Source organism: Poecile atricapillus, chromosome 2 (assembly GCF_030490865.1).
Source record: "Poecile atricapillus isolate bPoeAtr1 chromosome 2, bPoeAtr1.hap1, whole genome shotgun sequence".
In the NCBI taxonomy this organism is placed as follows: Eukaryota; Metazoa; Chordata; class Aves; order Passeriformes; family Paridae; genus Poecile; species Poecile atricapillus.
The window spans coordinates 11,755,440-11,770,123 of NC_081250.1; the positions used below are offsets into that span (position 1 = coordinate 11,755,440).

General features: G+C 40.2%; 1 protein-coding gene across 3 annotated transcripts in view; it reads left to right on the top strand.

Moving 5' to 3' along the window:
- The first annotated feature begins 597 nt into the window (after window positions 1-597).
- The window catches only part of PFKP (phosphofructokinase, platelet), a 42,388-nt gene continuing 28,301 nt past the window's right edge, over window positions 598-14,684 (top strand). For all 3 annotated transcript variants that reach the window (XM_058830637.1, XM_058830634.1, XM_058830636.1), the window contains exons 1-2: window positions 598-963; window positions 8,726-8,799. In XM_058830637.1, the coding sequence (XP_058686620.1) occupies window positions 879-963; window positions 8,726-8,799 (159 nt within the window). In that variant the 5' untranslated portion in view covers window positions 598-878. The remainder of the gene's footprint in view (window positions 964-8,725; window positions 8,800-14,684) is intronic.

Genomic DNA, 14,684 nt, shown 5'->3' on the forward strand with positions numbered 1-14,684 from the left:
CCAGCGGGAGCCGCGCTCTCCGCTCCCTGCCGGAGCCTTCCGAGCAGCAGCCGGGCGGGACGGCGAGCCCGAGCCGCCCCAGAAGCACCGGCCTGCGAGGAACCGACACGCTGGAGGCGGATTCCCCCGTCGGGCCTCCGGCAGAGCCGGGAGGGCGCCGGGAAGCCGCGGGAGAGCCCCCGCTAAAGGGGCTGCCCAGGGAAGCCGCAGGCGCGACGGAGACACGTGGCGCTCCTCAGCCGCTACTGCGGGGAGGATGAGCCAGCTCTAGCCGACACAACTCCCTCCCCCGCGCTGCCGCCGCGCCAAGGCGCCAGCCATGTTCCCGCATCGCCCCCACCTCAGGCGGCAGGGCAGGCGAGGGGGAAGGGGAGGGCAGGCGGGGGGCGGTGCCGGGACTCCCGCCCCGCCGGCACCGCGCCGCCGCCCCCTCCCACCTGCCCGCGCCCCGCGAGCGCCCCCGCCCCGCCCGCAGCGCTCGCGGCGCCAGCTCGGCCGCTCATTGGCCGCGCCGCCCGCCCGTCACCGCCGCTCCCGCAGGGCTGAGGGGGCGGGGCCGCGCCGCGCTCTTAGCGGCGCGCGGGGAGGGCGCGGCGGCGGGGCAGAGCGGGGGGTGGCGGGGTACGGGAGCGTCGGTGCTGCTGGTTTTTCTTACTCCGTTTTTTTTCCCGGGCTTTTTGCACACAGTCGCTCCCTTTCCTCAGGTTTTCTGCAGAGATTTACCTGTCGGTAGCCACACTCCTGCACCGGGCTGCTTGGGCTCTTTTCCCGCAGAGGCCGAGCGCTCGGTCCAGCGGAGCGGGGGCAGACCCCGGCGGCCAGGGGCTCCCTCAGCCACCGCGCTCCGCCTCGCCCGCCGGTGCCGCTCCCGCAGAGCCATGGATCACCAGCCCAAGTTCTTCGAGAACCTCTCGGGTGCCGGGAAGGCCATCGCGGTGCTGACCAGCGGCGGCGATGCCCAAGGTAGCGGCTCACACCGTTTACTCCGGGAGCGCGGGGACGACGAGGGAAGGAGCCGAGGGGAAAGGAAAACGTGGGGGAGCTGCGGACACTGTGGGGAGTGGGGCAGCAGCAGGAGAGGGCGAGGAGCCCCTCGAGGGCGGTGTGAGGGGCAGGAAAGAAGGGCCTCCCCGCCTGGCTGGGCGCCCATGCGGGAGGCCGGGGAAACAGCGTGGGCTGCTTCAGGGCTGGTGTTGGGAAGCCACGGTGCGGCACATGGAGGGAGTGGAGAGAGGGCTCTGGGAGCGATTCACAGGGGATTGCAGTGGTGCTCGGGTTCCTCTTTCTGTGCTGGCCTTCGACCCGGCTTTCCTACTAAGCGCATTTAAAAGATAAATAATTTCTGTGCAGCTTGGGCGCTTGAGGTTCAAACATCCCCTCACCCCTTCCTTCCCCTCTCCTTTCCTTGCCACGTTTGCTGTGCCCCAGGCTGAGCAAGGGAGAGGGTAGAAACACTGCAGTAACTTTTACTACCAAGATGTCTCGTTCCCTCGAGAGATGGTGGGGTGAGGAGGGATGGCTGATGCGGGAGGGGGAGGAGGAGGTCGTGCTGCCCGGCACGGCGGGCGGGAGGCTTGGCTGCACTGCTGGGGCTCTGCCAGCCCTCGCCTCATCTGCTTTTCACTTCGTTTTGGCACCAGCAACACGTTTACGCTCCTACCCGTGGTTTAGAACGCTCAGATGGTGGTTTACTCTTCCCCCGTAGGAGTATATTAAAAACGTGTCTTGCCTTCTTAAATCTCTTCAGTGTAGAGGAAGTCGTAGCTGCTACAGGACAGGGCGAACAAAAGACCTAGAGACATTAAGAGGGATGGCAAAGAAAAGAAGCTTGATCACAATATACCTAGTCAAGAATCCATTTTTTTCTACATTTTAGTTTCCCCTTTCCTTCCAGAAAATCATGATGGGTCCTTTCCAACTCGGCATGTTCTGTGATTCTATGGTGATAGTTTGAAGTTTCAGTTAATTAAGATTTCAAACCCGCAATGCTCCCTGCAGTTCGGGAGGACTCTTGCTCTGCTTATACCAGGAGAGTTATTCAGTGATAATTGCTTTTAGCACCTTCTCTTAATTTACGATTATTTTTTTATTTTTCCCCGTGAGTGTCTCCAGAGTACTTTCATTTAAAGAAGCAGCGGCACTCATTCGCGTTTGTGAGCAGAATGGGAGGTGGGAGCCTCTCCTTCCTTTCTGCGTGCGCTCTGTGGTTTAGGGACCAGTCTCTCCCCAGATTTTACACGGGGAGCTGCCAGGACAGCCTCCCCTTTTCCTGCCCGGGTTCCCCGGTGCGTCCATGCGGTGGTAGCTTGCATGGACCAGTGTCTTCGCTCTGCCTCCCTCCCTCCGCCGGTGTGTACGTGATCCGCTGCGAGTCGCTGCAGATTCCGCCTCTTTGCGTCATATGGGCTGGGAGAAGCATCCTCCCTCCCCCTACCCGCAGGAATAACGGGGAGCCCCCGGGTTTACCTAGGATTATCCGAAACTCTAATCGGGATGAAAGGGATTTGTTGCCATCGAGGAGAAAAATGTTGCAGTTCTTAAGAAAAAAAAAAAAAAAAAAAAATCGATGCGTTTAAATGTCTTCTCTTTTACCCCTCGGTGGGGCTACACTTCAAGTTTTATCCAGTTTGCCCTCAGTGACATCAATTCCACTGCTATATGATTCTAGGAGGAACTGAGAATCAGAACATCTGTCTTAATGGTCTGGTGGCGAGATCGCCATTTTAATTTAAAAGTGTGGCAGGGCACTGCCTGAAGCAGCAGTAGCGTGCTCAGCAAGAGGCTGAGCCCTGCAACTTGCTTCCGTGTGGCTGGAGATTATATAATGCAGCAGCAGATGCATCTCCTTTTATAAAGTATTAATCTGCACTTGCCAGTGTGTGAATTAAGGCATTTGAAGGACTTGTAGAATCCATGGGTAACATCTAGACTTTGCATCTGGCAGATTGCCACAGAAGCACGGAGGGTTCCAAAGTAACAGCCTGTGAAAGTTGCTGTCTAAGGAGTGGGGCTGTCACAAAGACCAAAAAAAGTAAACTGGATGCCTTCCAAGCTGTTTCATTGGCAGCATTGTTGTCCCAGCTTTGAAGAACAAGGAAATAAAACCCCCAGCATTTTAAACTTGATCATTTCATCTGAATCACACAACACAGTGTGTGACCATATCCCCTTACTATCTTGGTAAGAGCAGAGATGTTTAAAATAATCTGCCTCAAGTCAGTTTGAAGGTTAGGAGTTAAACAAGGGACAGAATGAGTCATGCCCTGTCAAGGTCATTTGCCCTTTGGAGGACAAAGTGCAAATGTGTGAGAGAAGTGAAGTCCTGAAGTAACGCAGAAGGAAATAACGCTGCTGTTACTACTATTTAAAAACAAGCTATTCAAGCAAAGTGTAGGTGAAGCAAAGCTGCTGACTCAGAAGTAGGCAAAAAAATTGTAGCATTAGGAAAAAAATTCCAGTCTTCTGTTTTGTTTTGTTTTACATTTGTCAGACACTAAAAGTCTTCAAAGTATCTGTAATCCAAACTGAACTCACAAACAACTGAGTAGAAAAAACACCTGTTAAACATAAAATCTTAATAGGTGCCAGTATTTAGATTGGTCTGTAAGTCTGAGCATAGAATGAAATATATGTGAAATTATTTTAAAGTGGAGTTACTCCCTTTGCTGTTATTTTTACTTCTAATAATTTAAAAGTAGTTTTATGTAAATTACACAAGGCTTTCTATTTATAGGGAATGTTAACTTTTCAGTTACTTCCCTGCATTGGTGCTACTTCCTTGGAAGTTTCATTTTTCTTTTTTGTTTTTCTACCTGTGGAATTTCAGAAACTATAGAATATATATGTGTCATACTGAACTTTTTTTTTTTTTGTGGAGTTAAAAGAATTTATCAGTGATCTGTTTCACAGGAAAAAAAGTTCTCTATTTAGTACACTTAATATGTATTAGTACTGAATTTGACAGTCTATCATTTCAGCTAGCCAGGTGTTAAATTGTGAACTAAAAATGTACTTTCCATCACAAGTACCTTGAGAGGCAAAAGAAGTTCTGACAATCAATTCTCAATATTTATGGGTTGGTTCAGTTTCTGGACTATTTCTAAATTGTACTGGTTGGTGTACTCAGGAAGGTGGTTTAATAAATGGCGTTTAATAAGTCACTCGTCTCACTTTGTGGCATTCTCTTGCCATTCTGCTTCAGGTCATGAAGTACACTGGTTGAATTTTCTGTGGGTTGCCAGTGGCTGCCACAGACAGTTTTGGCCACCATAGGTCACTGACGTTCACACAGCCTCCAAACAACCTATTCCGAGAGTGTGGTAGGTACGGCTCCGCGGCAGGAAGAGTCATCGGGAAGCCTCTGACAGGTGGTTGTGCGCTCCTGGGGAAGGATGTGTTTGTGGCTACAGAGCCACTGCCCAGACGACTGACTCAAGATCGTTGACTTTGAATAGGACCATGTTGTTTTTCAGATAAACTCAAAGATCTGGTGTTGAGGAGGACAGCATAAGTAAGGGATGTAATGGCCTGGAATATCATAGCCCATCCTGCTTAAGTTAGCGGCTTCAAAGCATTCTAGGCTTCGCAAAGTTCCAAGGCTTAGTTAGTAGTATAGATATACCACTCTTGTCCCGGTGACATGGATTGGAAGAAGAAATTTTGGTGCTGAACAAATGAAAAAGCTCAACTCCTTCAGCAAATGCTGGGTTTAAAAACAGCTTGAAAAGAACCCTAAAGAAACCTTTTGGATTCCAGTGTTTTGGAATATCACAGACCATGACTGTGGAAGCAAAGATTTACATATTTATCCTCCTGAAGCAATAATGGCTGAGGAACATCATAAGGCATATTTAATATAGTACTGCGAGTGTATGTGATCTTGTCCTGGTATCAAAGTTTCTTTTTCCACCATAAGCTTCTAAACTAATACAGTAAATAAAATAAATATTTTTTTTAAAAAAAGTCACAAAATAAAACAACCACACTCTTATGTCATCCGCAATGGAGTTTACTTGTTAACACTCAGGTAATTTGAACATAGTCACAAGGAATTTTTGAGTTCTAGCCTCCTGCAAAGGGCACCTTTTCTAGCTAAGAACAGTGACTGCAAATAGACATGTATAAGAAATACATTTGTGTGTGTCTATAGATACAATGTTATAAGTACTATTTGTATGTAAAATTAAGGAATGTAGTTATTAATGGATTAGTGTGACTATTTCAATGCATTAAATATTTTTGAGACACTGCTTCTATAATTATTCAATCATTGAAACTGGTCTCTTAAGATTTTTATTTTAATTTTTAAGAAGGAGGTATGTTTACCATCTAGGTGTTCTGCTACTGAATATATTTGTGCAGTAGAATGTTCTGATCTAATACAGTTAGTGTTTAGAAAAATTGTGTAATGTTTTCTTCAGGTATCTAGAATAATTACTGTGATTATATGCAATAAAATGTGATGTAATTAAAAGTAAATGGAACAAATTCAAGTTGTATTTTTAATTACTTGTTCAGTTCTTGTATTTGACTGCTTCTCTTTTGATGATTATAGGCTCTCACTGACATAACCATTTACATGTTTGAATAAAGTCTTCCTGTTTGGTGATGTTTAGACATTTCCCTTACTGATGTTTGCTATATAGTCTTTTAAGTCTGAATCTTTATTCAGTGTAGCACTGAAACATATGTGCTAAGTCATTATGCCTGTGTTAAAGCCAATGTTTATCTTTAAAATTGGTGGTACTTAAGTATTTCTTGATGCTTGTCCAAGATGCATAGTTTTGATTTTGCTTTTGAATGGTTTATGTTACAGTTATTTATTTAAAGGCATGTCTAGCTGGCTAAAGCAAGGCAAACTTGGCTTAAACCCAAACTCATGTAGAACCTCCTCTATTGTAGTGGTACATAAGTATGTGGACCAGGATGTAGGCACAAGAGAGGGCTACTCTTTCAGAGGCAGAGTCTCTGAAATAATTGAAAGATCTCTGCAGTATTGTTTGTAACCCTGTTACGAAAACCAAGTGATTCTTTTAAGGACAATTGAATAAACAAGATCAAGGACAATAAATTATCAGCTTTTAAGTTAATTCAGATGTTATGTAAAGCCCTAAAAGTAGTTGTATTTCCCTTAATCTTTGCTGACTCCGAAAGAGCAAAATAAATATTTCCGTCTTTCCAAGTCTTTAATGCAAAAACAACTTGTAATTCAGAAACATTTTAAGTAATTCTTAAATTATTTTTTTAAAAATACTGGTTTTACTTGTGGCTTTCTTTTGAAGCTGTTATTCTAATCCTGTATGTTTATCAAACTGCATTTATTATTCAGGCCTAAATCTGCAGTTGACCTGGTAAATCTCTTTTAAAGCAATAAGCACGAGTAATAGCATTTCATGGTTATTGTGGTAATTCACAAATACTTCTGTAAGACTCCACAAATAATGAAATTTTATTAGACAGTCCTACAGAGGCTTAGTGAAATTTTTGTGTGTTTTTTCTTGAATTACTGCAGTTTAGACAGCCACATTGTAGAAGTCTAAAGCTGCAAAGTGCTAGTTGTATTTTTTAAGTGTCAAATTCTAACATCCTTTTGTCCTCAGCCCTTCTGAAACGTAAACCAGGAGCCTGGCAGTAGTCCTTTTTCTGTATAAGGACATAAAATATACAGCACAAAATAACAATAAAATGTAGGTTATGCAAACTTACAAAGCTGCAGTGGTAGTATTGGGAAGATGCTGTCTGTCTGTACTCCGTTGGACTTTTTTTCCTGGGTTTTTGCCTTTTCATGGAGCAGGCAAATAGTGAATTTTACCTATTTTTCATGCAAGAAACATGGAAACTGGAAGGTATTCACTAAGAAAGTATGTGGCTGTCTTAAGAATATATATTCAAACTTTCCTCAAACAAACCAAACCAGACAACAGCAGCTCCCCTCCAAAAAAACCCCAAAAGCCAGGACAGAACTGCCAAAAAACCTCCGTACCAAGCAACAACAACAAAAAAGCCTCCCACACAGCATGTGCTTTAATAGAAGCAAGCTGTGGGCTTTGGTGAAAGGAGTACCTTGTTCTGAGTGTTCCTGTTTGTGGAAAATGGCAGTGCTGTGATGAACTGTCAGCTTGGTAAAATTAAAGGTCTTTGTCTCTGAGGGTGTTAATTTTTGTTATGAAAACTGTTTCACTGGGGAGATAACTTTGCTCTGTTTATTCTGAGATTTATCATGCTAACTTTCTTTTCATTACAGGCTGTCAGATGAGATTCTCTGTTTTTCTTTGGCATCACCCAGTTCTTTGTATAAAGCTGTGCCTTTAGCTGTTTTGGCATTTGAAAACTTTTCCCAGCTATGCCACAAGGCTGACTCTGGCTGAAAGAATTATTGCTACAATTTCCTAAAACAGAACTTGGGTGAAAACACTGTTACCTGTGTTTCTTGTTTTTTAAGTGTAAGTGACATTGACACAAACACCAAAAGCAACTTCTTAATTTTGGCAAACTTAATTTTTTTTGTTTCATGTTAAGCAACATCAGGGACTTTCTGGTGTGTTCATAAGTAATGCATCTTTGAGAAAACCTCAGCCTGATTCTTCAGAGAGGCTGACCTTTACAGCTCAGTATTTTTTGCAGTTAAGGTAGATACTGTAGGATTACATCTTTGTGACTTGCTGTGTTGTTTATATATCCTAGTTATCAGCTTTTTATATCTGCAGAGAGGTGAACACTTAACACCCATGTCAAGCAGCAGAGCTTACCTACTACTTGTCTGTTTTGATACTAAATGCACCAGATTTGGAGAATTTGTGCATAGTACTTGGACTTGTCCATCCTTCTTGCATCCAGTTTTTACTGATGTGCCAAGATTATCAGTGTAGCCTAACTGCTTCTCTCATCATGCTTTGTGTGATCTCTTATGTTTGTTTTAGTGGTATGGAAGCAATTAGTTGATTAGTTTTGGAAAGTTCCTGAATAATGGGTAAGGTAATGCAGTATCTGAAAGGATGAGTTATAACAAATTCCTTTGCCCTGTGTAGAAGGACCAGTGGAACTTCCACTGTGGCTCAGGAGGTTAAGTGTTTGTGGGATTTAAATGGAAGATTTTACAGCAGTATAATTTGTCAGAGGTCTGTGAGCAGGGAATTCCAATCAGAGCTTGCATTTTTGGGACTAAAGTGGTGTTCAGATGTTTTTCTGTCAAATGAGTCAATGTAGCATTATTTATGTTCATTTACTGCTACTTTTGTCTTTTTAAATAAGCATCTGTCTAGGTCAACTTCAGCTCTTGCTCCCCTCAAAATTCTGTATATACCTGTGTTACTCTGGAAATCCCAGAAAAACTGTTATAATTTCTCATCTGAAGAAGCTACATTTTAACTTTCTGAATGTTTTGCATTTCAGACTGAAAGCTAACCATTACTGCAAAATTAATTTACTTTGTTGTTCAGTAGCTGTAACTTCTACAATGTTATTTTGCAGTCAGCAGCAATTTAATCTCTGATTAACACACACACTGGCATTCACATAATTATTGTAACAAAGAATAGTTCTGAACCCTTCATGCTCATGGGCTCTTCTCACTGTCATTAAGCAAATTTCTGTTTTAATGGATGCTGGTCATTGTCTTTCTTTAGGAATGAATTAATGTTCCCTTTATTTTCAAGACACTGAAAATTTTTGGTATACATAAAATGCTGGATGACTATAACAATGTGATTTTGCTTTTTCTTCCCAGGTATGAATGCTGCTGTGCGCGCAGTAGTACGCATGGGAATCTATGTAAATGCCAAAGTCTATTTTATTTATGAGGTTAGTTTTTGTTTCATTCATTCTGTATTTTGTCTTCTAACTAAACTTGAGTTTTTGTGGAAACACCATGGAGAGTAAATAGTATGAATTAAAAAATGCTGTAGGTGCCATCCCTTTTCATTGTGTTTTATTTAGTACTTTTCATTTTTATGGAAATTTGCATGTTACAAGTATATTCTAAAACTATGTAATTTAAAAGTAATTTCTTAAATATATGGAATTCTTTATGTGCCACCAAAGACTTGAAAGCAGAGAAAACCAGAGGTGGTTGTCACCCTACAGTGAGCTACAGATCTGTGCACTTATTGGATGTTTGGCCCCACTTATTGTACTTCTTAAATGTTTTCCTAAACCTGGTAACTACTGATTCTTAATCCTTTACTCCATTTTCCTAGAGTATGATAAGGATGTATCCTCACTCTCATTTCACAGCTTGATTTTGATCAAGAGTGCAGTGGCACTGCTGCCATCTTGCCTTGGCTTATAGGTAGAAAGTTGCAACTGAAGAAACTCAACCAACAAAGAAAAGAAAAGCCACATCAAAAACTTGACCATCGTTGGTCTGTCCTGACATCAGAATTTTGTGGCTGAAATTTGTAACTGTATGTGCAGAAAGATTGTAAGCTTCTGTAGCAGTTATACAATAAGAAAAAATGATGGGACAAGTTTAATGTCAATGCTGTGGTGATGCTCCATGTACTTGACTTCCTTCAAGAAGCAGTTTGACGTCCTTATAAAGGATGCTTTCAGTTTTTATACAGTTTCTGTACATTGAACAATACAGTAAATATATTGATTCCATTCCCACTGGAACTCCTGTACAGCTCATTAGTAGTTTGAGACTATTACAAATCATAATAAAAAATTGATGTGGGGGAAAGCTTGGTAGGTACCAAGTAAAGTCTAACTTTAATATAAAAATATGGAGTACTAGAATTCATAGCGGTGCTCAGAAAATACTTTAGTTTTGTGCAAGGCAAATACAGAATTTATCTTTAAAAAGTGGCTGTTTATCCATTTTTTTTCCCTGTCTGCTTGTTCCGATAGCTCATTTACTAATGAGATGCAGAGTATATTGAAATGCAAATAAGCAGAGGACTGTGCTCCAAAATTCTTTCCTACTACTGTGCTAACAGCAAGTTGTTCTGAATACTTAGTGTGTGCTAATTACATGGCCAATCTCTGGAATTCCTTCAGTGTTCAGCTGTTTTGCAGGCTCACTGAAATGGGTCAGACACTTCTCTGGAAGTAAGAAGGGAGCCTTGGACATCTTTAAGGCCAAAAATTTGATTTGAATTTATTTTTTAATTAAGCTTAAGTCAAAAATTGCCATATTTTTTCACCTTTTAAACATATTTGGTATCACAGAGTGATAAATTTTGAAAGAAATTTGAATATTTTATTTTTCTGAACTTATGAAAATAGCACTATTTAAGTTAGCATGTGTTCCTGTGTTTGGTAGAGCTGGCCAGTGTGAAGTCACAGGTATTTCTGAAAGAAAAGTGATTGTAAAAAATAAGTCAATGTTGGGAATTTTGAGTTTACCCATATATATTGTCCTTCTGTCTTCAATGTAACAGTAGGGTGTGGGGAGAAATGCACATTTCACTGCAAGTATGGGCTCTGAAAAAGATCTTTGCTTCTAGATTAGGCCGTTCAGTTCTGTGTTTTGTAAAGGATCGAACGCTTAGCTTCTTCTTTGACTGGTGATAATTGAAATAAGGAGTCACTTTTCTTTCACAATGCCTACAAGTACTTTAGAGAAACAGGGTTGCAAGCATTGAAATGAAACAGCTGTTTAATTTTACCCCTTTGAAATGGGAAACAGATGAAGGTGACAAGTGTAATTAAGGTAAAATCTTCTTCTGAGACTCGTCACTAGTGTTCCCTGTTAAAAACCTTTGCGTGATGTATAAAGATGTGTAAGGAGGAGATGTATTTTTGGGTATAGCTTGAGTTATTTAATAAGGTGTTCCTTCTGAGTTACAGTTTATTGAATGTAACTTGAGTGTGTTAAGCAAAGAGAAGAGTGTATCTTAAGCCTACTTTTTGAGCATTTTAACATGTAGGTCAGGATAAAATTATATTTGTATTGAAGTTGCTCTGAAAAAGTGAAGGAAAAACCTGAAGTGACAATATCCAAAAGAGGAAAAAAAACTGTTCTTGTTTGGTTCCAAAAAATCGAGTTAAAGGTCTCAGCCTTTTCAAGCTTGCTTTTCTGAAGTCATCATACGCTCTGTTTCTCCTGTAGCTATGTCTGTCGTATGAACTTTTTTGCACTGCAAAACCATCTGTCTTCTACAACTGTGGCCAGCACTAGTTTCATATTCTAAGATAGTGACTCTGTTTTCTTAACTCCATTTTTCTTCATCTTGTGATGAGAGATTATCAAGATAAATGAATTAAAATTGATAATGAATTAGATCCAAGTAATTTTCTAGCCTTTTTTAAATTGGTTTTGTGAAAACCCAAAGGAAGAAACAGTTAGATACTGGAATTCATGGCCTGTTTACACTTCAAGTCCCAAAAAAAAAAAGAGTAAACTCATGTAAAAATGAAAACTAGAAGATATTTTATATAAAAGGTATAATTAGTTATATATCTTTTTTTATAGTTTATATAAAACCTGTGAATTTATAGCTATAAATTGAAAATCCTATAAAATTAATACCCCTTGTGTATCTTAATTCACTAAAGTCAGCGCATTTCAAAATTTTACTATTAATTGCTAATCTATACAGTTGTGCTAGCTTCACAGTTTTATATTTTATATTTTATTTTAGTCTGTAATTACCCTTCTTGGCTATCATCTCATTCCTCAAATGTAGTCTAGTCTGAATTAAAATTTAAATACCCATGGATTAATTTCACTCATGGTATGAAAATGTAGGGGCTGGAAGTATGTGTAGAGTATCAGGCTGCTCTAGGGGGTTAGTTAAATTTTTTTTCACTAATCAGAAGCTATTAAAGTCAGGTTGATTTTTGTTTTGTCTTTTTCCTTTTTAATTGAGAGTGGGAAGAAAAAGTGATGACTCTCATATTTGGCAACTCATTTTAGAAACTTGGTCTTAAATATTTATACAAATAACGTGTGGTTTTTCCAGGATTGAAGGATATAGTTCCCAGTGAATGCGTGCTCTTGCTACTAAGCTATGGAGCTTTTAGATTCTTCATCTTGATTAAGAGTCTTTCTCAAGAGGCCATCATTGGGAATGCAATGGTATGGCAGTCATGGATTTCTGTGAGGAAAACTTCGTGTCTTTTCTGTAGTGGTTTGTGCTCTCAGTGGCAATAGTATTTTATATTGTTGAGCAATGGCTAAGACATCTCAGTAAGTAAATTCATGTAACTGTTAAAGCCCCAAATGTCTCGCATGTAACACATCAGAAGTTGGCTTGTTCTTTTTCCAAGGCTTTTGTCTTCAGAGTTCAGGCTGGAAGCCACATTTGCTCCTGGAGTTGCAGTGTCTGTGAATGTATCCTGTGAGCATTGGACCCACAGATATTTATTCTTATTCTTTGGATATTTAGATTTTTGGGTGCATGAGGACTAAACATAAAATGGAGCTGATCTTAACAAACTGTGCTTGCTGTTTTTTTGACAGCTTATTTTTTCCATTCTTGCCCCACATTTACAGTATCTCAGTACCCAAGCTCCTATATTTCTAGGATCTAAGTAAGAATTTACTTTTTTAATTAACAGATTCCCACTCTCATATTGAGGTCAGTAGTCACATCTGCCAGTGATTTTCAGTAACCATACAGTTGGAACAGTGGTGAACCTTCAAACATACATTGTCCAGTCCTCATCAGTGTTTACAAAACTAAAGCAATAAATGGAAATCATTGTCATTAATACTTCAGTTGTAATTAGTAATTCATTTTTTTCCCCAACAGTTTTTCTAGAAAGCTGTTTTAATTCTATAGCTTGTATCTTTTAATGGTGTGGAAAACAACGTGACAATTCTACCTTATTCAGAGATAGCGTACGCATACTTGGCAGACAACTGAATTAGGAAAGGTTAATATAATAGTTCAGACAGATCATGATTCCAAAGGTTCCCTGCACTTACCTTGTAGTGGAAGGAATTGTTAATACATCCCCTGTTCTTGCTTGTCTGCACAGGTACAGAATCCTGACCAAAATGCACAAGTTCTTTCTACTTCACAGAAACATGGTGAAGGAATGGGTCATAGCTTATCCTTAGCCTAGCTGTGAGATGTTTCATGTCTTACAGACAACTTAAGCTAATCTTTTACTTATTTGGTTTTTTCTGTGTTTTAGATTTGTTAATCTGGTAATTGGGAATTTTATTCCATCAGTCTTATTTATGTATATATTTCCTATATATAATACTTCTTTGGATGCACTTTTGGTTTTCCTCTGAAGTTAAAATGGAAGGTGAATGACTTGAGCACACATGAACTGTATATATTGTATATATTTTTGTCAGCTCTCAGTGCAGCTTACTGTAGTTACAAACTGAATTAAGATGCAACATTACACTGCTTTCAGGATTTAGTGCCAGTGGATCTCTTGAGTTATTATAGTTGTCAATAGAAATACTTTCAGGAAAAGCTATCGCTCCATTACTGACTAATATAAGGGACATAGAATTCTATGTTTAAAAAAAATCAAACCAGCAAAGCTGGTGATGAATGAATTTAGTAATTTATTAGCCATCATCAAGCTTAGTTGTATCCTCTGTAATGTTTCTTTCTGAGGATCTTTGCAATTTATCTGAGGGAGAAATTTTTCCTAAAGTTGCTATGTGGATTTAACGTTATTCCTTTTCCACTTTGCTCTAATTGTGAGCAAACGGTGTAAATAATGGCATAACTCTTGAAGTCATTGTGTGTATACATTAGCATACAAAGAGTGTATCCTATATGTAGGGGCCCACAAGGGAACTGGGAAGATAGTTCACCAGGAGCTGTAGTGATGGGACAAGGAGTAATGGGGTCAAACTGAAAGAGTGGAAATGTAGGTTAAATATAGAGGAAATTCTTTACTGTGAGAATGGTGAGTCACTGGAACAGGTTTCCCAGAGAAGATGTGGATGCCCCAACCCTGGCAGTGTTCCAGGCCAGGTTGGATGGGGCATTGAGCAACCTGTTCTAGTGGGAGATGTCCCTGCTGATGGCTGGGGAGTCAGAAGTTGATGATCTTTTAAGGTCCCATTGAACCCACGCCATTCTATGTCTATACATTAGATACATGTCAAAGTTATTTAGAGAGTATATAAAGTATTGAAAAGGTCTGTTGGATGGCAGAAATTAGAGATGTAAGTAGTTTTCCATATGGATGTTTTTTGCTGTTGCTTGATCATATTATCTCTAAATTAATCAGTCAAGTCTCACTGAGCAGAAATTTTCATGCTTTCCCCTTGGAATCCTAAAACACCTAATTGAGTAACTTGTACTTTTGCTGTGTCCAGGTTATCTTTACATTCGTATTTTCTCATGCTGGTGGGGACTCAAAGTTTGACATAAAAAACCCCATATGTATTATATGAATAGCAAACCACTTTAGGCTTTGTATATTTCCAGTTTACTGCTTATTGAGTAAATTCTGCAATGTACTGTGAATCATGCCAAATTAAATTTCTCCAATTTATAATGTCAGTTTTGCTGTTCTCTGAACTCCCTTCTTTTTCTAGTTCCTGACTTATTCTTGAAAAAATTGCACAGAGAAAAATGTTAACTAATTGTTCCTTGGCATGGGGAATATGTACACATAATCTAAAAATGGAGACATAAACATTGTCATGGTTATTCTTTAGTAGTTTTTTTTTTTTAATTTTCTTTAACATGTTATGATTTTCCCTGTGGATTTAAATAAATGTCAAAAAGTTGAATGGTAGTTCTAGTTTTATTCTGGTGTGT